The 25,898-nt window shown below is 37.7% G+C and overlaps 1 protein-coding gene across 1 annotated transcript in view; it reads left to right on the forward strand.

Moving 5' to 3' along the window:
* Nucleotides 1-17,812, forward strand: part of LOC139719108 (PX domain-containing protein kinase-like protein) — a 34,331-nt gene extending 16,519 nt beyond the window's left edge. The window contains exons 3-11 of the mRNA XM_071630542.1: nucleotides 2,155-2,389; nucleotides 5,224-5,375; nucleotides 6,141-6,320; nucleotides 7,194-7,295; nucleotides 11,371-11,532; nucleotides 11,985-12,102; nucleotides 12,582-12,660; nucleotides 13,130-13,256; nucleotides 17,435-17,812. Coding sequence (XP_071486643.1) covers nucleotides 2,155-2,389; nucleotides 5,224-5,375; nucleotides 6,141-6,320; nucleotides 7,194-7,295; nucleotides 11,371-11,532; nucleotides 11,985-12,102; nucleotides 12,582-12,660; nucleotides 13,130-13,256; nucleotides 17,435-17,653 — 1,374 coding nt within the window. The 3' untranslated portion in view covers nucleotides 17,654-17,812. The remainder of the gene's footprint in view (nucleotides 1-2,154; nucleotides 2,390-5,223; nucleotides 5,376-6,140; nucleotides 6,321-7,193; nucleotides 7,296-11,370; nucleotides 11,533-11,984; nucleotides 12,103-12,581; nucleotides 12,661-13,129; nucleotides 13,257-17,434) is intronic.
* The last annotated feature ends 8,086 nt before the right edge of the window (nucleotides 17,813-25,898 follow it).

A 25,898-nucleotide genomic window follows, 5' to 3' on the forward strand; every position in this document is an offset into this window, starting at 1 on the left:
GTCAAAAGGTTAAAGATCAAGGGAAAGTGCTGAACTAACTTTTTCCTCCATATCTATGAAGTGGCTCAAGTTATCTTGAAACTTTCTACATATTTATGCATGTTCTGCCTGACAGTGATTATCGTATGAATTTTAGGGTCAAATGCCAGATGAAAATGGTAACAATGTACTTTTCAATACAGAAATTGCACTTTTTCTCCATACCGGTACCTTGAAAATTACTCAATGCATAAACTTATGAATGGGCAAAGTTAAGTTAAAGCCTTAAATCCCCAAATACATGGTCTCCTATTCATCCAATTAAACCTAGGTTAAGGAAGGTGAACATTCAACACATTTGTGACCAACTTGTCATTTTAATATTTTGCCAATTTTGTGAAAATGTAATCACACATTGTCCATTATAGACCTATTAGGAGAATCATGCATTATGGCGGAGGCATACTAGTTGCCTTAGCGACATTTCTAGTCTTGTTTGATTTTCAACAAACTCAAGTAATGTCACATAGATTGTGATCTGTTGAAACTTACAAAATATCAATACCTCTAATATCTACTTTTTCATCTACACTTTTGCCTTGGTAATATTTACAGACTTTAATAATACTTAATCTACACAGGCTTGAAAGTCACCCGTAAATAGTTTGCAGGAGGTAATAATATGCATGTGTGCTTACAAGTGTCTTGATCTCAAAAGATGGTACTGCTCACTGTTCTTTACTCACTAAGCCCAGTCAGAGTTGCTCCATATCTACAGATCTTATCAACAGATTGCCTTCAACCATGACAATGTGCTCGCTAATTTGATGAACTTGAGTCAGACATTTTGTGAGTCATTCCATAAACAGTTAAAGGGAAAAGAAAAACTTTTACAATAAACCATGACCTTTGCCCCTTTAAACTTTGAAAGAATTTTCACCAGCATCTTATCAGATAATTAGATCATTGACCTGTAATATAAAGTTCTTTTTTTTGTGGCTAGGTGTGATAGTCATGTGAATATGATTCAAAACTCCTGCATACTGCATGCATGGACTGAAAAGGCAAACACACGTGTGGAAATGCAGTTGAAGTGACAGACCAAAGTTAAAAATGGCCTGGCACTTTTGTGGCAGCAGTCTACAGCAGACTGTCTGCCGGTGGAATTTATTTTTTCTCTGTGTGTCCAAACATTCATGTACATAGGGCTACATTGAAATCATCCTCAGAAAAGCTGAATGGTATCACAACACCATTGATGTGTGGCTGCCATAAGCTATTATTGCACAAATAGTTCTGATCTAGTTTCCAAGATGACTATTGACAGCAGTTAGGAAAATTAATTTCCAATGAGACTATGTCAGGCTAATTTGAGATGACTGATTGGTTCAGAGAATGGCATCAACATGCCAGTATCATACACACTGTTGTCATGTATGCAGTACTGGGTGATTTAAATGTGATGCCTAAGGCACCCTAGGTGTGTGTGTAGAATCAGTAGAATAGGAACACGCTCTCGTGCCTTATTGGCTGTTACTATAAAAAGAGATTCTTCAGTTTTATACAATTACTGTATCTTTGGTTGCGGTGAATTGACAAATCATCAATTTTGACAATCTTTCAGTATCGGATTTCGTACAGCTGCAACCAGTTTATGACAAGTAAAAGTGCATGTGCAAGTTAAACATTTGAATGACACATAGAGAATGATGAAAGTAGATTACATAGCAGAGTATTGTTTGTTGACTTTATCAAATGAAACGTTCATCCTCTCTGACATCCCAGACCTAATTCCCAGTTCAACTTGTAGTTTCATTGATAGAGCATGGCTACACCACATTTCAAAAGGCATTGTGATCACTTTTATACAATGAAGGGATGGGGGGGGGGGGGGAGGGGGAGGGGGAGGGGGAGGATGAAAGAGTTTGCATCAATCCCTCCATCAGCTAATGAAACATTTGGATTGCTGGGAAATTATTTACTTTAAACCCTGCAATGAAAATCAATGCCTATGCATGGTGGAGTAAGAATAAAACCCCTGAAAACAAAAATGTGTTTTTTGTAATACTATAATCTATGCTGTGATATGTCTCACATTATTTTGGATTGCTAGAGTCACATTGTTGATTACAGCAGGCATTGTTTCATGTCACATGCCATTATGTCTTGACACAGATCAACAGAAGGTTCAGTGACTTCGTCAGCCTCCACGAATCCTTGAAGATCTGCGGGATGGAGCTCCTCCTCCCTCCAAAGCGAGTCTTCGGCAACATGGAGCGGGAGTTCATTGCAGAGAGACAGCAGGCTCTACAGGCCTATCTCAACCGTCTCCTAAGCCATCATATCCTCTCATCTTGCTACGTCGTCAAGAGATTTCTCGATCCGACACACTATCCAGCTAACTCTGTTGGTAAGACTCTCTTTAAAGGACAAGTTCACCTTCATAAACAAAAGGATTGAGAGAATGTAGCAATATTAGTAGAACACATCAGTGAAAGTTTGAGGAAAATCAGACAATCTGTTCAAAAGTTATGAATTTTTGAAGTTTTTGTGCAGTACCCGCTGGATGAGAAGACTACTGCAGTGTATGAATAACTTAGATGTCACATGCGTACAACAATATAAGGAAAATATAAAGAGAATTTCACAAAATTCCATTTTTTTTAAAAAGTACACATTCCCCTGACTCGTTACCGATAAATGTTATGGGTAATATTATTCCCCCTGCCTTTAGAAAGAGGCAAGTCGATTGCTCTTTTATTATGCGAAAAAAGTGAAAATATGTTGAATTTTCTTTTATATTTTCTTTATACTGTTGTACGCATATGACTCACAAGCTGTAGTAGTCTCCTCATCCAGCGGTTCCAACACAAAAATTAAAAAAATTCGTAACTTTTGCATCGATTGTCCAATTTTCCTCAAACTTTCACTGATGTGTTCTACTAATATTGTTGCATTTTCTCAATCCTTATGTTTATGAAGGTGAACTTGTCCTTTAAGCCTCTGCATGATGTGTGATATTCCCAGAGTTATACTGCCCTGGTTTAATGACGACTCATACTTTGTTGCCATGCCAGTTCCAGGACATTTGCTCCTGCGACAATTGCTCCCATGAAATATCTGCACGCTAAGCCAAACATAAATTCTACCCACCAAACATAACCCTAACCCTAATCCTAATCTTCACGTCAAACTAAACCTAAAACGTTATCACAACCCTAACCCAACCCTACACCTTGATTTGTAAACATGTTTATTTATATCTGTTATTTTCACGTGTACGTGTACATGTACATTATCACTTAGATTTTTGTATTCATATGTGGTAAATATGTTTGTACTCTCATACCCCGAGAGGGGTCGATAGAGTCAATAAAATATTGCAAATCTTACGAATCTATAGAAAATAAGACTGGAGCAATTGTCGCAGGAGCAAATGTTGTGTCACTGCCGTGCTAGCTATGATATTTCTAACTACAGTTTTGAAGTAGCAATGACATTTGTGGTATACTTCTCTTATTCTTTTTTTTTTTTGCCAACTAGCAGAAAATGTTGCATGCTTTTATATTTCTATGCATGTTTATATGTCTGTGTTTGAGCATGAATGTGTCTATTTTTAGGATAGATTTGACAGAAATGTCTTGTCTTCTTGATGCTAAAAATGATGTGAACCAGTTTGTGAAATGATGTTGTCGGAGTTCTGCAGGACTGTAAAAGTGGATATTTTCGCACTACTAATTTGTCGCGCCTGGCGGGGTGAGAAGAGTTTCGTGTGTTTTTAATTCCGCGGAATCAAGACATCAACTACTGGAACATACAGTATGGCAAGCAAAAATATTTGCGTGCTCTTATTTTCACGCTAGTTTCAGGTTGCGCGAAATGCGCGAAAATTTCCACTTATACAATATATGCATGTTTGAGTGATGTCAAGTTAGCCTTTAACTGAAGGCCAGGTAAACCAGAAAGCAGAAAATGTGCCAAAATAGATATCCAGTCAATTTTGCAGAATTTCCTTCAGTGATATGACTTTATACTTTGATGATTTGGTACCAGGACATGATAGTTGCCAAAGGATTTTCAGGGGATCATACACAAAAGCCAGCATTTTGGAGCTTTGTTATGAGGACCACTTTGCTTGCTGCTTTGAAATACAACTGCCTTTGCTCACTCTCTCACTCAGCGGTACAGGCCTTGCAGACTGCCTTGAATGAGAACAATTTATGCACCAGCTTTGGCTGTATTTGTTTGATGTGTGGATTCCATGTGTCATTCTGGCAGCCATAATGACATTAATACATCCATTATGTGCTGAACCGAACACACCACTTCATGAACACGCAATTATGTCATATGTGAACTGATGCTTGCATGTTCATTCAAATTGGTGGATATTGGTTGGTGGTTTTTTTTTTTGTTGCATTTTTTTTTAACACAGACACAATCGATGTTATTATTACACTCTATGTGGACTGCCAGTAAATGTTGTTCGTAAGGAGGTGGATCAGTCTGTAGTTGGCCTGCCTTGCAATTAAATGGCTAGAATTTGAGTCCCAGCAAGCCTAGCTGAGCAATGTTTTGTGTAATCATGCTGTCCCCTTTATAGTAAGAGGCAAAAACACTGTGTCCTCAGATAGAACATTAAATAGAGGTCCTGTGTGTGAGGAAGGCATGGCTCACAAAAGATCCTACTTCATTCATTCATCATAAAGACCAGGATGTGAACGTGGTAGAGTGGTCCATCATGTACACACACCGAAAAATGGACAAATGATGTCAACTCCTTGTGGTTTGTCCCAGGTGACTATAGTCAGCAAATGGTATCCGCCTGGTACGTTGTGCCATATAAATGAATGAATGAGTGAACTTTTGTGAAGGTGATCCTGAATACCTTCAGTAATCCACCATGAATGAGAAAAGACAAGACTTTAGAGTACAGCATCACTCTTTTTTAGCTGCCTATGTCTTTTTTATCTACTACTCAGTTTGTACTGTAGAAGCTGTGTTTCAAGCATTACATTTTTGTGAATTTCCCAAATCACAGTTGGCTGCGAATTTTACACATGAAAATATCACAAACAGACAGGCATAAAGGCATTTATAATGGTTGGAAGTAAAAAGACAAAGCTAAAACAACATCTTACAAACATGTTAGTGACCTTTTCATTTGTAAAAATTCTAATGCTAAGATAACAGCTTTTATGGTAACCTCTTCTCCCTTTCCCCTCTTCCCCTCATCACCCCCAGAGGAAGCCCTGCAGAATGTGTCCATGTTTTTCCGCTCCGAGCCGCATTGGGATGTGGTGGAACCTCTCCGAGACATTGGATGGAGGTTGAGGAAGACCTACTTCTTGGTCAGACCCAAAGGTCAACCAAAGGTCAGGCAGGCCTTGGCATGGGTGAGCACAAACAGCATCATTTAGAAGAAAATGTCGTGAATAAGTTCTTAATTCATGGTAGTGTTTGTTCTCTTAGATGATAATTTCTATCGCGAACTTTATTGTAAGGTCATATATTTTCTTTCAAACAAGACTTTGGACATTGTTCATCTTATACCACAGAAAAGAATTTTTATTGCAGTGAGAATTGTTTAATCAGCCCGTAGTCGTGGTCTTGTATGTGATGTGTAATTCTATACCTGTGGAAATAAACTTCATGCATATCCTAGACGGTTTGAAACAGTCAGAATTTTCTGGTTTTGATGTTGTGATTAGTAGGTTTTAGTGGAATGAATTAATGAAGCTGTGTATATGCATTGATTGTTGTATGCGCTTTCTTTCTGGCTCTTGTATATTGCTTTATTTGCAGAGAATTGAGCAGTAAATACTCATTTTTTAAAGATTAGCGGTCAATAAACAACAAATATAAATCAGCTTTACTGATAAATTAAAAGAAATGATGTTAATGACTGAATTTTTTTTTTTTTTTTTAAACTTCAAGTGCTTAAAATGTCATACTTGTTTAGGTCTAGTTGGGAAATACTGCATGGTCTGTCATCATGAACAATTTTTTTTTTTTTTTTTTTTTATACCTTGAGTCTCCAATTCATACTTTATATAATGGTAAATCACTTCAAAGCCAGAGTTTCGGTAACGAGCTGTCTTGACTTTTCATAATGATTCTTTTTATGGGCAACCAACCTGCTTTACACACACTCTTAATAGAGTTACTATGGTCCTGACAAGTTCATGGAATACAAAGACTTAATGGCCATTCTGAAGCTCCTGCCCACTATCCAGCACCCATTCATCTACCCGGTCACCTATGTCTCGGCCAGCGACTCGGGTGGACTGGCCATTCGAACATTCCACGGCACAGGGACCTTGAAGGACTTCATCTGTAAGGTAACGCCAATGGTGTTGGATGCAGTGTTTAGTGTCTGTCAACATGTTTGTTATGATGAAAGTGTCAAGCAACTACAGTGTTACATGCCAACAGTCTATAAATGCCATGGCAAAGAGACTGAGAGAGTCTTCAATGTATAGTGTAGACACCAGTGGTGTAGAATGTGGTGTTAAGTGTACATCACCACATGTTGCTTTTGTTATTAAGGGAGTGTGATGTAAGTTTAGCAATGAATACACACAGTGTATGAAGATATGAGATATTACTGCTGGGTGTCGAACACAGATGTGTGAGCTGAAACATGTTATGTAGATGGCATTCATGTGAAGAAACTGGTAACATTGTGTTTGGGATTATGTTGCAACTTGCTGAAATTTGTGTTAAGAGTTCCTGTGGCATTGCTAGTTTGTTGTAATTCTAGTGTCAGTGAGTCTGCCATAGATGCATTGAATGAGCCAGTTCTGTAAAAGTTCAAGTATTTTACAGCTTTAATGCTTTATGATATTCTGCTTGCTTTGTCTGAGTGTTACTTCTTGTCTAATGTAGGTCTCTTTTTTGCATATGCAAAGTTGTTTAGGCAGGCTTAGCAAGCTTTGGGTTGGTCCTTGTGAAATTTCAAAGCATAGAATGAAGATACACTGTATATTTGAAACTGAAACTGGTGTATTTGTTTCTCCTTTCTGGAGTTTGTTTAGGTATCAGCTTTCGTGAATGCCTTCTTTCAATAAGATAAGAAATATCATAGATTGAAAATGTCTGTCACATTTATAAGGAAGTTTTGTGTGAAGTATGTATCATCTTCTTTCTACTACGTGGTGATGATTCTGTGATGTTGCATTGTTGTTGTTTTTTCATCTTCCTTCCCCATGAAGGCAAAACCAAAGACACACTATCTAAAGAAATACTGCAGTCCGAAATCATACACAGCTTTCAACATGATGAACATCAAGACCTTTGGCAGAATGATTCTTGAGGTGAGTTTGTGATTAATCAGAATAAATGAAAAAAAAAAAATGTTTGCTTCTATTCATGCTTATCTGGGAATCATAATTCATCAAGTTTGTTTTGTTTTTATTTTGTCTTCCAGTTGATGTTATAAATACCAAGTAACTGTGGTGAGCTAATATGAAAATGTGCCAATGTCATTCCTGCCAATGCTTTCTTTCCCTTTTTAAAAAACTCTTTGAAATGATTTTGAAGTAAAAAGAAAAAAGTGATTTTTTTTTAATTAGCTCAAACTGCCCAGCATCCATTTCTAGAGAGGTAAAAAGATGCATAGCCATCAGTAAGAATTGTTGCACTCAAAAGGCAAGGGGTTTATAAATGAAGGCATGTCTCTTGCATGGAAGTTTAAATTTGTTTTAACCCGTTGAGGACGAGTCCCGAGTATACTCGGGCAGGTGTCTATGGGAAATGCGTGTTGTAGCAAAATCAAACCGTCCTCAACGGGTTAAGTTAGTAGCAAAGATGCCTTATCTTGTATTGTGATAATAGAGTTGCATTTTTTTTCTTGTGGTCCATAAACTCATGAGTACTCTGTGTTTGCATTTTTGATATATGGTTGGTGATAGCAAGGAAAAAAACAAAAACTGTTCCAATGCACAGCCTTTCAGACAAGTGTAATCACCCGTTCCTCGGACATTACTCAGTCCTAAAAATGGCTTCTATTCAATTGGTTAAGTCTACAGAGATTATTGACTGATCCAATGTATGCCCCACCCCCATTCATTGGCCATGGGTGAGGAACATGAGTGCTCAGGGTTAGATAGAGGCTTTCTGTATGAGGGTACCATTTTAAGTGTGTATGTGTGTGTGTGTGTGCATGTGTGTGTTTGTGTGTATCAAGCAGCAGTACTTTGAAGGACAAGTTCACCTTAATATACATGTGGATTGAGGGAATGCAGCAATATCAGTATAACACATCAGTAAAAGTTTGAGAAAACGCGTACCATCTGTTCAAAAGTTGTGAATTTTTAAAAGTTTCTAAATACAGATACTGCTGTATGAGAAGACTGCTGTAAAAGCGGATATTTTCGCGCGACCAATTTTTCATGCTGGGCACGGTAAGAAGAGTTTCGTGTGTTTTTAATTCCGCGGAATCAAGACATCAACTACTGGAACATATGGCGAGCAAAAATATTCGCGTGCTTTTATTTTCACGCTAGTTTCTAGTTTCGCGAAATGCGCGAAAATTTCAACACCACGAAAATTTCCACTTTTACAGTACTACAGTTTGTGATGCCACATGCATAGAACAATATAAAGAGAATTCCACAAAATTTCATTTTTTTTTTTCGAAAAAAAAGTACACATTCCCTCGACTTGTTACTGACATATGTTAAGGGTAATATTATTCCCCCAGCCTTGTGAAATAAGCAAGACAAGTTCTCTTTAACTATGCAAGAAAAGTAAACATATGTTGAATTTCCTTCATATTTTCTTTCATCGTTATAATGCATGTGACATCACAAACTGTAGTTGTCTTCTCATCCGGAGATGGAAGCAGTGAAACTTCAAAAAATTCGTAACTCTTGAACATATTGTTTAATTTTCCTAAAACTTCCATTGATGTGTGCTACTAATGATATTGCATTCACTCAATCCACATTTATATATTGAGGTGAACTTGTCCTTTGGAGCCCTATGTACCCTTAGCTTACACAACTTGGCTCTAGGTGCTGTTAGCAATACCTTGAGGCACTGTACTGTGAAAAATATGGGATACTTACAATATATCACACATATATGGGGCATACTAAGTGGGATAAATGGAAATGTTGTGGGGTAATATTTTGATGTTTCAGTTCTGTACCAAAACATGACCTCTATCTTGAACTGAGTCAGCCAAAATTTGACTTACATTGTAGAAGGCTTTCCTGTTTCATTGGCGTATCAAAAGGTCTGCAACAAGGACAGAACACAGTCGCAAAGTGGAAGAGAATAAATTTAGTGAAGAATAAAACAGAGGAAATGTAGATAAATTTGGACTTTGGTGGCTGTCCAAGGAGACATTTAACAGGAATGCATGTACAAAGTATGTACATGCATACACAGACTCAAACATGTATCAGTAAAAACTTTGAGAGCAAGTGCAAATGTGTTAAATCAATATTTGTGATGATGCTCTGTGTACATGCGACTCTTGACCAAAGTACTCCATTACTTTGTGTCCTTTTTATAGTGTGAACATTTGTATATCAGCTTGAGTGGGTTTTGGATGGGGACAAATATTTCTGATACACTTTATTTCAGGAGACTTTAACATACCCATTGCCCTGGTTTTGTGCTGGGAATAGTAGGTCATTATTCATTGGTGCACCCATTATTGATCTGACGCATTTCCTGTCCCCCTGCATTTGGTTGAAATGAATCTCAATATGAAGCTTACAATCAAATTTTTATTTCAGTTTTATTCTTGAAGGTGCAAGCACACTAAGTAAGTTTCCTGTCCAAAAGGAGGGGAAAAAAAATCAGGTGTGATATGGTGTCCAGGAAGTCTGCCTGGGTAAAGGCAATTTCCCTTTTCCCTAGAGACATGCAGAGATGAGCCCAAAGGGAGCAAATTTGGACATAAGTCCCATAGGTACTTTTTAAAGATACCAACCTTGATGTTCTGCTAGTCACTACACATCATTATATTTATTTAGTATAAAGGGGCTTGTATATTATGAGCCTCAATTTTAGGACATCAGAATAAGGTTTTGAGTAAACTACATCCATTTGAATTGTAGAATGTTAGGAAAATTGATTTCAAGAAAATGCTTAAATTGCATTCCGACATTCTTTGCATGTATGCCATTATAGTCATGAAAAAGACTAGAGAAAGCAGCTGTGATGCTTTACTGGATGCTATACCATTATAAACAAACAACAAACAAACAGAACCTAAAACATGGTATGAAGTCTAATCAAAATGATAACGAAGGGGAAAAAATAATTGTGTGCAGCTATAGGGAGCAGAAATGCTAAGGTGTAGTCATATGTCTCTAATGTACATGTCACTATTGGAGTGAAGAAATCTTGATGGTCAAATTTTGTTGAAATCACTTTTTGATTAATTGTCAGATATTGTCAGATAATCAGTGAAGTGGTGTCCTGTTTTAATCTCAGCTGTCTTATCTCCAAAATGAAGCCACTTCAGCATGTCAAAGGAAAGGCAATATTATTTCATACAACTGGTGCTTTGGCTGCCATTTTTTTTGCTACCTTGAACATTTGACATTTTTGAGATACGATGTTTGGTCGCTCCAACAGCAATATGTCCTTGACTGTGAGCGTGCTTATGACCTACCCTCACTTCCTGTCATGTGACTAGACAACTACTCATGCATGAAAGCATGATGCTGTGGGTGGGAAATCAAAACAGACTCCATATCAAAGAGATAAGTCAGCCTAGCACATAAAATTTTCGAAGAGTATACGTGGTAGTCAGAGGAAAGGATGAACAAGTGCATTTGTTATTCCAAATATCAAAATTAGCCGTGGCAGAATTTATAAGCGTGATGAATTCCTTGCAAATGAAAACAGATCGCAATTGATTGTCTTTATACAGGATGCCATTAGTCACCAATTGCCTATTCATGTAACGCACATAACCACACTCTGATTGTGATTCCCAGAAGTGCCTCCAAAATCAGATGATTGGTTGTCACAGAGTGACATTCCAAGAATGTCCTCAATATGTCCAAATAATCATGAAGTTTTAAATCCATAGTTCCTCTTCATTTGAGGCACCAGTACTGTTTAAAGTCTCATGCTTTCTTTAAATAGAATTCTGCAAAGTGATATCCGCACAGTCCAGTTTGTGTGTGTGTAGTGTTAAAGTCCAGTGTTGCCCATCACCTCTATAGCCTTCTCCATCATGGATGCTTGTGTCAGTGATATTTTGAGTTCTCACAAAGTTTGACCCCAATCCCAAATCTGATTTGTGTTTATAATCACTCACTGATGAGCTCTATCAGTGCAAGTGCCACCAAAATATTCAAGAAAGTAAGGAAAATGTCTTATCAATGGGGTGTTCTGTAACCATTCCATGTTTTCTTCTTGTAGGCACTAAAGTTTCTGCATGAGAAGGGTCTACCGTACGGTCACCTGCACACAGGTAACGTGATGTTAGAAGGCAATGCTTGTCGACTCCTGGACATTGAGAACACTCTCCTAGGATTACCCTTCTTCTACAGGGAGTACCTACTGCAATTCAGGAAGATAAATGTAAGTACACCCTCCTCCCCTCCTGTTTATTTTGTCAATTTTGATGTGTTTATGAATGGATATCTTAGCCTAGGCCCTGTTACATAAAAAAATATGGCTGTTTTACAATTAATGGTAAGTCTAATCAGTGGCAATCATTGGTGATTTCTTGCATGGCTTTGATTGGCTGTAAAATATGGAATAGTGTTGCTGTGGTAGTTGGATAATTGTAAAGTTACTGTAGTTTTATGCAATGGGGCCCTGATCTTTGATATGTATCATAATTTGGATTTATTTGAGAGTAGTGATAAATGCTGTGAGAATGTGTAAAGTATCCCATGAATGTCAGAGAGTTTTCCTTTTTTTTTTGTATTGTAGGACTCTCATAGTATGGCACCAACATGTGTTCCCTTCACACATCCTGTGTATTAAAAGATGTTGCACAGCTCTGTATTTTGGTTTTCTTCTTGCAGACGACCGAGGCAGTTGACGTGTATTCCTTTGGCCATGTCCTGTTTGAGATGACATTTGGGGCACCACTGAATGCAGCATTCAAAGACGACTTCCCACACACCATTCCTCCGCCCATCAGTAAGTATATACATCACCTGCAAACATAAAAAGGATTAACCCAGTCATTCCCAAGGACAAATCCATCATGTACAATAGCTAAGGGATAATTAGACAGTGGTGGGAAATGGATTAAATCCTGTCAAAACACTTGAAAATGTGAGCTATACACAGGGAAGTCATCATGTTATCATTTCTGAAGTGCATGGCATAGGACATAGAAATTACATCAAGTGGCTTGAAGTAGATGTACAGTGTATCTACTTCACACAACTTGCAAGAGTATTATTTCCTACTATGGCACTTCAGAACTTACATCATGTTGACATAACTGTGTGTCGCAATCATTATTAGGTGTTCACAATATACAATTTCATAAATGCATTTTTTTTTTAAAGAATAAAAGTGACTAAGAGGAGAGAGAAAGAGACAGAGAGAGAGATCATTTCAACATGGGCTTCATACTTAATACAAAACTGTGTTCTTTTCTCGGCGTGCAGAATCTGTCCTAGAATCTATTCTTACAACGGAGTCCTGCAAGAGCAAGCTGCCCTCTGTTGACGACCTTTTAGCAGACCCGTGAGTATGACAGTATGCAGGTCATGAAGTTACTTTAAATTCCCATGCAATGTTTGAATATGTTTGATGCATTCTTACGGCATTGAATTTAACCTGTATTTCAATAGAAAATAACAAAAGTTAGATTGTCCCAATTCCATTCTATTACATCATTGATAATTTCAGGGATGATAGTATTAATCATTCCAAGGATGGAGTTTTAATCAAAATTGTCCACTTTAAAGAGCTGTCTCCATAGTGATTCTGTTACAATTGTTATCAGTGTGTATGACATATGCAGTGTTCTTAACTCTGTATAAAAGCTTTGATGTGTGCTGATATGGAAAAGACCAGAGAAACGCCTTTACCAAACCAGCAAGCCTCGTTTTACCCATAACCTCACTGTTTGTACATTGGGGAGATAACCAAGGAAACGTGTTGTATACCAGACGATAAATGTCTGCATGTTTTCTTCTACTGCCCTCTATAGTCTGTTTTCAGATGTGACGTTCCCTGAGCGGGACCGCCCCCAGTTCAGAGTTCCCAGCAAACTAAAGGAGCCACTGAAGGCGGCCAAGACGGAGGTGGAGAAGCGTTTACACGAGGACGCCAGAACAGTAAGACTTGCTGTGTAGCTGTCACTGGATGAACCACATCACTAGCTTATTCTCACTCCTTTCTATACATGTAGTGTACCTTTGTATTTCTATCTCTTCTTAGTGGAAAAATGAGCAAAGGAAATGGGATTCCATCGGGATCTCGATGGAATCCCATTTTCTTTGCTCATTTTTCCACTAATGAATTATATTCATTTCTGGTCAGTTTTCATCTGTTCGCATTTTTTCTATCTCTTCTTGTTACACTCACTTTTTGCGATCAATTTTTTATGAATTGTGTGTTTCCCAAAATAGTTTGGATCTAGTTCATGGATTATCCGAATTCTGACGGCCTATATGCATTGAATATATCCTGTACCACCACCAGACATCCAATAACGATGACACACACAGACATGTGCATGTGTAAGGAAAGGAATAAATTCAAACCATGGATTTGATATAAACTACAGTTGAACCTCTATTATCCGGCCTCCCTTTATCCGGATCTCTCTATTATCCGGACGCAATCTCGCCATGATTTTTTTTAAATAATTACGGGAAGAAAGGGGGATTCCCAACTCCTTGAGAACTCCTACCCAAACACACATGAATTACATATTACTTCCAATATGATTAACATACATTGCATCAAATTTCCTTCCAAATTGCTTACCTTCAGACATTTCAACATCCCGAAACATCCCCAAATGTAACAATGAAAAGGTTGCAGTATACACATTACTACATGTGGTACTACAATGGGCTACATCAGTACATGTGTATGTATATGTACATGTATAAAGCATTGAGTCTCCCGTATCCGGCCAAATCCCTTATCCGGATGAGCCGTGGTCCCGACTTGTCCGGATACGAGAGGTTCAACTGTACCTTTATGAATTGAGCCTACGTGTCCAGGCACTTGAATATATGAATAGTAACAACTTTCCAAACTATATTGTTCCCTCAGTTTACCTCCCTCCCTCTACTAGTTAAACTGGCTCTTTTTTCTGCTACAGTATCCCTCAGAGGGGCCATTGTGATACAATCAAGGTTGATAGGATTACAAAATACCTCTTCACTGGAAATTAGTTTTGAAGACATCATTCTGTAATAGTTGGCTGACATAGGATGGTAGGGTTCAACCTTGACAGTGTCCATCAATCAATCCCAGTGTCATGATTTGTAATGTTGGTAGTGAGGTGTGTGGTCTTAAAGTACTTTAAGATAAAAGGAAGTACTTCTTTTTAATAGCATTAGTGAACAAGCAAGTTACAAAACAACAAAAGTAACGAGGTAATTACTTGATTAATTGACAAGTGTTACATTTCAGTTGGTCATAAAAACCTCATTGCAGCATATCAAAGTTGCTCATAATGAATTTCCATTACGTGGGTATATAGCTGTTTCGAAAAGCATGGGACATAAAGTTGCATGTCAAAGAAGGTCAAAGGTCAAAACTTTATGAACTTTTCCTGATAAGCATGTACTCCTGGTATTGTGTACTCTCAATAACTTTCCACAGCTTTGAGCTATGACCACCAAATTCACACTATTTGTACATCACGTAAAGATGCCGATCAAGTTTGAATATTGGTGGAGTCAGACCAGATGAAAGGTTAAAAGGTCAATGTACTTTGCCTTATTAGCACCGTATTTGCAATAAATTATTGTGGTGTACCGTAAAGTTCCGTGTATAAGACGCACTATTTTTTCGTCGGAAAACGTTGAAAATCGGGGGTGCGTCGTATACACGGGTACAGTCGAATCACGGAAAAAAATCCGTCATGTACACCCAATTTTATAAGGCCAACTTGGGGCTATGTATGCCCATCGACGTTTGGAAGGTAAGCAATCACTAAAACTTACGGATAAATGAGCGATCTTTCAATCTGGACACACACAAAAGCTGCAAATACAAGATAAACTTACATCGGCCTTGTGCAGTAATGATGTATCAATCTGGCCATAGACAACAGCTGTAACAGCACTGCTGTATGCTACCGATGTCAGTCTACCAAGCTACCAACAGCCAACCTAGTAGCTGGAATACGCGATGTACAGGTACCATTACTAAATTACCGATACCGTAAAACTTATCAATGTACTAGTATCAATATGGCCATAGACAAAATAATACGGAGTAGGATCAACGCTATGTCACCGTAAATATGAAGATGTGTGAAGCATGCATGCATATCCATGTCGTTCATTTGCTCTTCATTTCACGAGGCCAGCTAGGATAGCATAGCTACACTGTACAGTAGCTAGCTAGCAGGCCTTTGGCAAAGGCAGCAGCTGCAGAGAGGCTTTTGCAATGGACTCGCGTGCACACAGCGATCGGATCGAAGCGTGCTTGCCCATTGCGCGCTGTGTGTGCAATTCAATTGCTCTCTGTGTGCGTGTGCTGAAATTATCGCGAGCTGCCTTTTGCAAAAGGCTAGCACTGTGCATAAAAGCATGGTACAATGTACAAGAGACACACATGTTAGTGGTAATCCCTCCGAGCGAAACAACAGTGAGTGTAATTACCGTACGCACCGTACGTCTCGCCGTATGATCCCTCTGCTACACTTGTTGATGTTTTTCTTATTTTTCGTAATGAACCTTCCAGTCTGACATGCGTCAATATGCGAGACACCCTCTGCTATGTATGACAGCAAAGATCGTACTGTACACTCATGAGTACGATATGCATGACACATGTACCACGATTGAAAGGCGAAACAATAGCGAGTACAAGTCTTGCATTTTGCGTCTTCCATATTTTGCCGATGTCCGATGAATACCGTTAAAAGAAAGTATAAAGGGAAACGAAAAATAGAGCAAATACATGCTGCATTCTAGGGAATTTTGAGCTGAAATGATATGTATTACACACGCAATATCTGCGTGGAAATTTTCGTGTTGTTGTTTTTTTTTTAAATTTTAGGTCCGAAAGTAGGGGTGCGTCTTATACACGGGTGCGTCTTATACACGGGTGCATCTTATACACGGAACTTTACGGTACTCAATAATTTTCTGCAGCATTGAGCTGTGACCACAATACTTACACCACAGCTACAATGTACAATTGAGCTGTACATCCTCTAAAGATGCCAGTCAAGTTTGAATAGTGGTGAAGTCTGGCAAGGTCAAAGGTCAAAAGGTCAATGAACTTTCATTGCAAAACACTATACAGTTGAACCTCTCGTATCCGGACAAGTCGGGACCGGGGCTCATCCGGATAAGGGATTTGGCCGGATGTGGGAGTCTCCATGCTTTATACATGTACATATACATGTACATACACATGTGCTGATGTAGCCCATTGTAGTACCACATGTAGTAATGTTTATACTGCAACCTTTTCATTGTAACTGACCCCAAAAATAGAGGTTCGTGTTAGCAAGAATGAAATCATTTTCTTTTATAAATTCTTGAGATGATTTACCTAAATAATTATTAAGAAATACAGTATCAAGTAGATCTTGAAAATAAACAGTACGAGTCGACGAAACTACGCTTCAAAATTCGATCATCACGGCTCAGCAAAGTCGACTGTAAGTCGCCATTGTTAGATGGTCTCCCTCTCTCTCTTTGTGTGTGTACTGTGTGTAAACAATTTTTGAGTGTTCAATATCATTCGTTGCTCAGCCAATGACTCGAAACAATGCTTGTCTATCTTGTCATATCGACGGCTGTGTATGGACCTATATGTGGCAATACGATATGAGAGGACTCGAGCGCATAATCTGTCCATGTTCTTGCAATGATTTGGGGATGTTTGGGGATGTTAAAATATCTGAAGGTAAGCAATTTGGAAGGAAATTTGATGTAATGTATGTTAATCATGTTGGAAGTAATATGTAATTCATGTGTGTTTGTGTAGGAGTTCTCAAGGAGTTGGGAATCCCCCTTTCCTCCCGTAATAATTAAAAAAAAAAAAAAAATCACGGCGAGATTGCGTCCGTATAATAGAGAGATCCGGATAAAGGGAGGCCGGATAAGAGAGGTTCAACTGTACTCACAAATTGCGATATGCAGGCAAGACATCGTTTGCAGTTTGCCCTATGCATCTATAATGTTTTCAAATTCTGTTAGAATTGATATGAGATTCATTCAGATTATGGACATGCAAATGCATACAGTGTATGTTGTTTGCATTTTTCCAAGAATCTGAGTAATAGTGATTGATATAAATGTATTTGTGATTGTAGCTGTCATCTTTCCGGCGGCTGTCGAAGGCCCATGCACACCACAACTCAGACGAGGAGAGGAGAAAGAGGAAGAAGGCCAACCTGAAGAAGCGGATGTCAGAGCAGAGCATGACGGAGACGGAGAAAGTGGCTCAGTCTAACGGCAGCCAACCTAGCAACGGTGAGAACTCCTCTTCAGAACCACTTATAAATTGTACTCTCACCTCACTACACCTGTGAGCAGAGAAAAGAGAAATATTTTCATATCAACATGATGTGGTGATGTGGAGGAGACAAGATGTGGGAAAATGAGACAAATCTTGCCTGACTTTTGGGTTGTTGTTGTTTCATCTTTTCTGTGTTGTTGCTGTTGTCATTTGCTGTTGTTGTTGTTGTTGTAGTGGTGGTACAGGAGGGTGCTTCCATTACAATGAACACACATAAAGTGAATAAAAATTCAGGTACCCACATTATTACACCCTACATGTATATTCTATTTGTTCGGCTATAGCGAAGTCTTGATATACATGTAGTATACAAAATGTGTAAGGTGTAGGGAAAGAAAACTTCAAGCCCTGAGGACTTTGTTAAAATGTGAGTCACCTGTAGCAGTATATTAAAGTGTGAACAGATGTCTTACCTAATGATTTTCTCGCATTATTATAGGTGAAGTACCTGTGGCTTCAGCTGCACAACCACCAGGTGAGTTCACATCTGATCTTAACTTCCACACTTTCAGTTTGTTTCGTACGCACAGAATTTCACTTTAGCTGCTCATGATGTTTGCCTCACAGTTTTATATTCTTATAGAGCAACCTGTGTGGAGACTCGACTGTGTTTCTGCAGTGATTTATTTTGCAATTCAGAAATGTCTTGTTTCTGGCCGTGATGCTTTTTCTCTTGACCTCAATGCAGTATTGGTAGGCAACATGTGTCCTTGATTATTAAAATGAAAGGATAACGTTTGCTGTATGCCATACACTGGATTCATTTTGTGGTAGCAGTAACCCATCTGGTCTTTGAGTAAAAGCACAGCTAAAATGATCATCTGACCCGTAACAAATTGGCAACTTAATGGTGCAGATTCAGTTTTGGATAAAAATTACATGGATTGGTTATATTAAATCTGCACGTGATCAGAAAGAGAGAGAAACAGGAACTTTCATCTTTTAATGGGAGAGTATAGTTTTGTTTAAGACCAGGGATTCAGATTTCACTTTCGCAAGATGATTATGAACCACTAGTGAAATATGAAAGGTATACAATTCTAAGAGGAATTCATGGTTTATTTAATGAAAATCAGTTTTGAAATGGCGAAGATATGAAAAAACAAAATGGTCTTCACAAAAGGTGGGTCCCACTTCTTATTAGGACCTCTTTATTTTTAGATGTCTCAGCCATGTCAAAAACCAATTCTCATCAAATAAACTTTGAATTCTCCTAAAAATCATATGCTCTTTAAAATTTCATAAGTGGTTTCTTATTATCTCACGAAAAATTGGAAACCTGAAGCCCCATCTCAACCAAAACTAAACCATCCCTTTAAGATGTTTTGCCAATATAAGAATTATACGTAAATCTTCACAATTTAGTTTATTTCTGTGACCAAAACACACTAATATATAAACAATGAAGTGCTCGTATGAAGGAAAATATTTTAACTCTACCTACCGAAACAACGACATTAAGTAGTAATAACGTTGATAAAAGATACAGCACCAAACCACCGATTTTTTGTGGTTTTTGTTTTTGTTTTTGTTTTTGTCTTGATGGGTTAAAGCTTATTTAGATATGATTTCTTTGTTTCCTTCTTGTGCCAGATTAAGCATTCTGTCATAGTACTTCAAAACTTTTGATGGCATTTATCACTTGAAAGTACTGTTGTCCTATTTTTCGATTGCTGTTGAATTTTTGAAGAGTATGCATTGTGTATTCATTTTTTCCACTTACAGTGTCTCTTTTGTGGGCAATGTTTACATGAAAAAAGTTATCTTGACATGATTTCTGTGTGAAGAACAAGAAGAACATCTTTCATTTCATTTATTCTCGCAAATGGCAACAATCTCTCTCCATTCCTCTCAATTTTGTGGCTGTTTTGTGCTAGCAGTGTTCTCTATCATCAATACTACTTTTTTGCTGTGTAGATTATAATTAAATTTTGAAGTGCATAGTTGGAGAGATGTTTGGAGATGTTCGGTAAAGTATGTTCTCCCACGCCACAGATGCAAATTGGAGAGATGTTTTGAGATGTTTACGTAAGTATGTTCTTCAGAGCCAAAGATGCAAATGGGAGAGACTTTGTATGCCTTGAAGTCTTTTGAAAATCCTTGTTACAATTAGGCGTGAGCCAAATGGGAATGCTACATATGCCATTGTATACAGGGTACATTTTATAATATGAGGACCTCAAAACCATGACAATTGGGTTGCCATATCAGGTTTCTTGCAGTATCGTGGTACAAAAACAAAGATGTATATATTTTAAAAAATGGGTCCTGCAAAATCTCCTTGTTGTTCCCCTTAAAGAGGGAGTTGTTACATCTGACCTCTTTATAACAAGAGTTCCACTGTATATGGAAGTGTTACAAGCATTACTAATTTAGTGAAGAATCTGTGATTGAGACATTCATTGAAAGTAATGTACCATAATCCTGATTTCTTTGAATGCAGATGTCATTGATGGACTGCAGTACATTCTCTCTCCCAAACACTTGGGTTTTCTCCTGTCAGAAAAAAGAACGAAAAGGAAAGAAAAGAAGGGAGATAAATATTAACAGATGTTAAGAAATATTAGACTTATTCATAGGTCATGAAGTTGTATCCACCATTTACCTCAAGTTAGTATTTAAACAAGAAATATTGTACTACCTGAATGACATAAAGCAGTAGTTTCAGTGCATGTAAGATTTAAAATCACACTACTTATCTGGAACTACCAACATAATTGATTGAAATGTCATCAATTTCACTCATCTTATCACTTTTACCATGGCTTTCACCTGCCATTATGATATCGATTCCACCGAACAACTAAATTTGTCTGCTGTATAAGTTAGTCATAAACTGTTTGAAGTAATTGATTGGAAATAAAAGATTTGTACAGAAACTTTTTCAGACAAATTTCCACATAATTACCCCCCAGCTTGCAGTGAATTAAACAAGTGTTTTACTAATCCAAGTTTATTGTTAGGAACTGTGACAAACAACCTCAAATAATCTTAGCCCTTTAAGCATTGATGGGTTCCAGTAGCTCTGCCATATTCAGATGATATATTCCAAGCTATACAGATGGTCCTAAAATTCTCTGGAATGAAAAATTTTCTCTTTCCCTCGTACTAGTGTTGCATGCACGGATATTGATCAGAGCACTTTCTACTACAAAATTAATTTGCAAATGAGCGGTATTTCTGAAATAACTCATCAATTTTGTATACTTAATCCCACTTAACTTGATGAAGTAGAAGCGTAATCTGCAGGTTTGAAGTGGTTCATTTATTGATTTGACAATTGACTGAGTAATATGTTTGATTTCCAACAGTCATATCGAATCATAGGGGGTAATAAAGCAATATATTATCTAAGGCGAACGAAGTATGACTGGCATGGAGATTGTGAAAAAAGAGTACTTGTTCACTAAAACCCTGGAACGGAAACCAACGTAGTTTGTTTGTGAGTTTGTCGTGGGTATGGCATTCAAGGACTGATGTTATCATCATGAAAATTGATAGATGATTCATGTAGAAATGATGGTAAGCTACCGAATTCACATTCATTCACAAAATAATTACAGCCCTTGAATTCTGACAGTGATGTTCTTGTGTGTTGATGATATGCATTTCACACTGCACATTCAGATGGCAAACCTAAACAGCACAGAAAGAAAGGTCATAGGTCACGTGCTGAGAGGTGAGAGTGAGCCTACAAAGCATGTTGCAAGTGTCCCGAGGCCCCTCCCCCTGTCCTCTTGACCTTTCTTATGATTTTGAGTGGACGGAGCATGAATTATCAGTTTGAACCTCCTCCCCCTGGCTGTGGAAAACATTATGTGCATGAAAATGCTGATTGTTTTCTATGAGACAGAAAAAACGGAGAAAAATAAACTTTTTAATGGAAAGACGATTTCACTCTTCATTGTATAGCTGAAATGGCAGTACATCACGAATAAGGCAGTCATATTTGACTTTGTGTTTCCTACTTTTTATACCAATGCAGCACAGATTTTGAACATTTTCATGTGACATTTTACCCGCGTATGTCAAGATCAATATTCAGTTGATGTAGATGACTTTTCTGATGTTGCAAACATAATCACTGGTACACACAAGATATAGAATGGACAGAAAATATCATGGGTTGATGCAGTGGGCATAATACATGGAGTAGTGGTAATGATGATAATGAGAATTTTTTTTTTCTTAAAAAGTACTTTTCTGCCATGTTTTGATACGCAAAACACTGGACAGCATATTACAGCCTTAGTCACAGGAATAGAAATTGGATATTGATCGTGAAAATCAAATGGCAATCTTAGTTGTCATATGCATCAGTGCAAACACAGTTCTATTTCTTTATTTATTTTTGAATAATTATCTATTTATTTCATTTCTTGGTGTATTTATTCATTTTGTAATTTATTCAATATCATTTTATTTTAAATTCTGTGTTTATCTAATTATATATATATATATTTATTCATTTATCTGTTATTCAGTAATTATTTGTATGTGAGTGTGGTTAGGGGGTGGGAAAATAGTGATATCTACACAACAGCTGGAGTTTGATGTGACAGTCCTAATGGGAAGCATCCTCTCTGCTTCTAATTTTAATGGAAGGGCCTGGGGCTAAGAAGAGATAATGAAATTAAAGCTGACTAAGCCATGCTGTTACAGGAGGCTAGAGCATTCAGACAGGGTAGAAAATTCTTGAGTGTTGATTCATTTCGTGGTGTGTCATTACCAAGTATAGAACAAATATGATATCTCAGTTAATATCGAACATTAAGCTGAAGAGGAATATATTTCCCCAGTGATGTCACACAGATATTATACACTTTTGTTTCCATGGCAATGATGCATTTGACCATAAATAGACATATTCAGACAGACCTAAAAGGATCTGTTATTGTGTTGAATTTGGAAGATGAGGATAAGTATTCCTGAGCGCAAATTGGCTATGAAGCATGTACAGATAGGTGGCAGGAGAATATGACATTTGATGGAAATCAAAGTGGGGGGGGGGGGGGGGAATTCTTAGAAAAATCTTCATTGCCCTTACATCACATATTTGAGCTATATGGAACGATTTGATAATGTGATTTGTATACTTCCACTCAAATGAATTTAGCAATCTAAATGTTACATCATATTGTGTGAAATTTGGTTACAGGAATTCAGTGATATGGATGTTGTATTGTACATGAGCTTGCTCTGAAGGAGTTAGTGTGGTTTATCCTGGTAAGCGTGGGTTTCATTGCATGTTGAACTCTAGGAGGGAGAAGAGTGTATAGGAGGGAGAAGAGTGTATAATATGCTCCATCCAGATAGAACTCTCAGACACTTGGGAAACTCTCAGACACTCAATACACTGCCTGGCCTTGACATTTCAACTTATATTGCTAAGTGTCTGAGATATCCATTGACTTCATTGGTCCTCTCGGTGGCTATCTCCTGGATGGAAGGATGATGACCGAAAAATCTGCAGGTGACAGGGAAATTCAGGAAGCTATGAATTAGAAGACAGGCTGCAGTTGAAGTAGTGCCCCTCCCATTAAAAAAAAAAAGATAAATAAATGTGCTGTAGAGAGTTCAGAACTACAGAAAAACTTTCATGTTGGTAGCAAGTCATTGCATTTTGAAATATCATTTAATGAAAAGACAATGTCTCCTCAGATAATCTTTGACTGGCATCAATTGTGTGGTGAAAAAGAGCGACATCTCAGCTAAAATTACAAAAAAAAAAGAACATGAAATCTATGTCAAGAAATGTTGGTAGGTTATCTAACAAACCATTCAGTGGGCATCTGAAATTTTCTTAATACTTAGTTTATGCACTTCTTCACATAATTAATTGTGTGGAACCAAAAATCACCTCCATCAATCAAATGAAAGATCTGTCAAGTTTATGTGTTAATATGGACAGAATCTCCCTCATCCGTGTCACATTTTGATAAATTCTCACCTCAAATTTCTCACCTCATGGACACTAAATATTTGCTAAGGTGTCACAGAAAATGAAATAAGTTTCTTTGATTTATCAAAGAACTTTCATAAGAAAACTTTGTAACTTTGTAACATTTTCAAGCAAGAAGCCAGCTTAATTAACTTTTACTCTAAAAATGGAATGTAGAGTGCCTTGTAGGAGGGATCTTCTTTCTGGCAGACCAGTCCTGGATCAAAATTGATTAAACTGCTGCTTGTGTCATATTATGTATGGCATGCAGCATGTGATCACCAAGAGAAAACCTGTTCAATAATGTTTAGGGGCTTTCCAAAGGTTGCAATATACAGCAACCTTGGTGTGTACAACTTAGTGCCAAATTCCCAGGGACCTGTGTGTGTATTCGTGTGTTTGAGGGTGATGACCCTGAAGTTAGTAATATGAGAACAGATGGGGTAGTTTTGTATGGGGGAGAATCAGCGTTGTCCTACTTGGCAGCAAGAGGCCAATGAGAATCAAGCCAAGTCATAGGACCTTGATCGTTGAGAAGGGGGGTTCCCGATTGGGAGGGTTTTCTTTGTTTTCTTTTATTTCCCTTTCCATTCCTAAAGAGGTAGTCATTGGGAGTTTTCAGTTGCAGGCTTTTAGTCAACTAATGCACCTCAAAAGAATGCTGTGTAATTGCATGTTTTTAAGTTTAGAATTGCACTGATTAGTTGAGGTAATGAAAGTGTTTCATGCCTATATTCTGGATGCGTAGCAATTAAATTCTGCTGAGGTGGAGCTTTGGTATTTTTCAAAATGGTGTCATTTTGACAAAACATGAATCAGGACCCTTGCTGAATCATTGCCTACTAATACCAGCTTGCTTTTCAATCATCTCTCAAGATTCTGCTGACGGTTAAAATGAATCTGAAATGATTCATCCGTCTGTTAGAAATATATCAATGAGACTAACTAAACTTCCTTGTTGGTTTGATACCCTAAAGCAAATCTTTCATGGAATACAGACACTGTTTTCATTTTGTCTCTGTTTGCAAAACCACCAGACCACAGACGAGTTGATTGCATGTTACAGAGTTATAGGAGAAAATCATGCGATTAATTGACACAAAGAGATCGGAATGACCCTTCTCACTTTTCATATTACCACAGTGCAATGTGTGCTGACGTCACTAAGGTGTGATAAGAAAAAAAACCAACAACACTGTATGTGGTATAAACTGAAGCTGCTGGTGTCTTATTGGTCACTGTAATGGAGTAGTGGACTTGATATTTGCTTTAAATTCATTACAAATATCTTTAATCAATTCTGTTGATACTAGCTGCAATGTATCTCTGAATTGCAAAGAGTAATACATTCATATGCTCATAGTTAGGAATTAAACTTTACCCATAAGTACATAAGTTGTCGATGAATATTGATAATGATACTTCACTCAATTTCACAAAGTCTACGATCTCATTGTCCATTCTGGTCATTATGGTTGGTCAGCCAAAGCTATTGTCAGTGGCCGGCAGCGTGTGTTTATTCAGGGAAGGGGCAGCAAAATAAGCCAATGGCTATGTAACTAGTCACAGTGGTGCTTTCATTCATGTATACCTGGTACTCATCACACGACTGGCAGGATTCAGTCATATGAGGGCAGTTGTCTATAATATGCTGCCCAGGTCAGGGACCCTAATGAAATGACAGGATGCTGAAGTCAGTTTTACTTGCAGTGTTACATCGTCACATACCTTAGGCTTACTGTAAAACATGTTCCGTTATGAGGTACGCGTAGAGAGGACCATAGTAGCTGACTGGAGAGCATTGTATCTGTACTGTACATCTTATGTTTTTGTTCGTTTGAATTTGTGAGTCAACTGATATTCACAAAATGTACAACTAGTGAAAGTAATACCTCGCACAACATGGTAACCAAGGTGCGATACTGCGATTTCTTCTCTTCAGAAGTGGTGTACGCTTACCAATCAAGGTAACATGTGATCGCAATTTCAACCACTTGCAAAAGTGTCTTACAAGTCCCGATTCACGAAATATAACACATGCAAAGTATATAGCCGAATATGATATCTGAATACTCACTTACATGCATATAAAGGGAGGAGTATTCCTGCATGGCTCAAAGCTAACAAACAGTCATGCAATGGTTGGAGAATGCCATCTGATTAGATGCAAACTGAATTCCTTAGAAAGGGAAATGAAACCCAAAATATACATTTGGATTGAGTGAATGCAGAAATATTAGTAGAACACCCTATGAAAGTTGGAGGAAAATCAGACAGTTTATTGATGATTTATGAATCTTTAGAGTTTTGGTGTAGC

The sequence above is a fragment of the Diadema antillarum genome, unplaced genomic scaffold (assembly GCF_040938485.1).
Source record: "Diadema antillarum isolate AM-2024a unplaced genomic scaffold, OU_Dant_1.0 scf00000104, whole genome shotgun sequence".
Taxonomy (NCBI): domain Eukaryota; kingdom Metazoa; phylum Echinodermata; class Echinoidea; order Diadematoida; family Diadematidae; genus Diadema; species Diadema antillarum.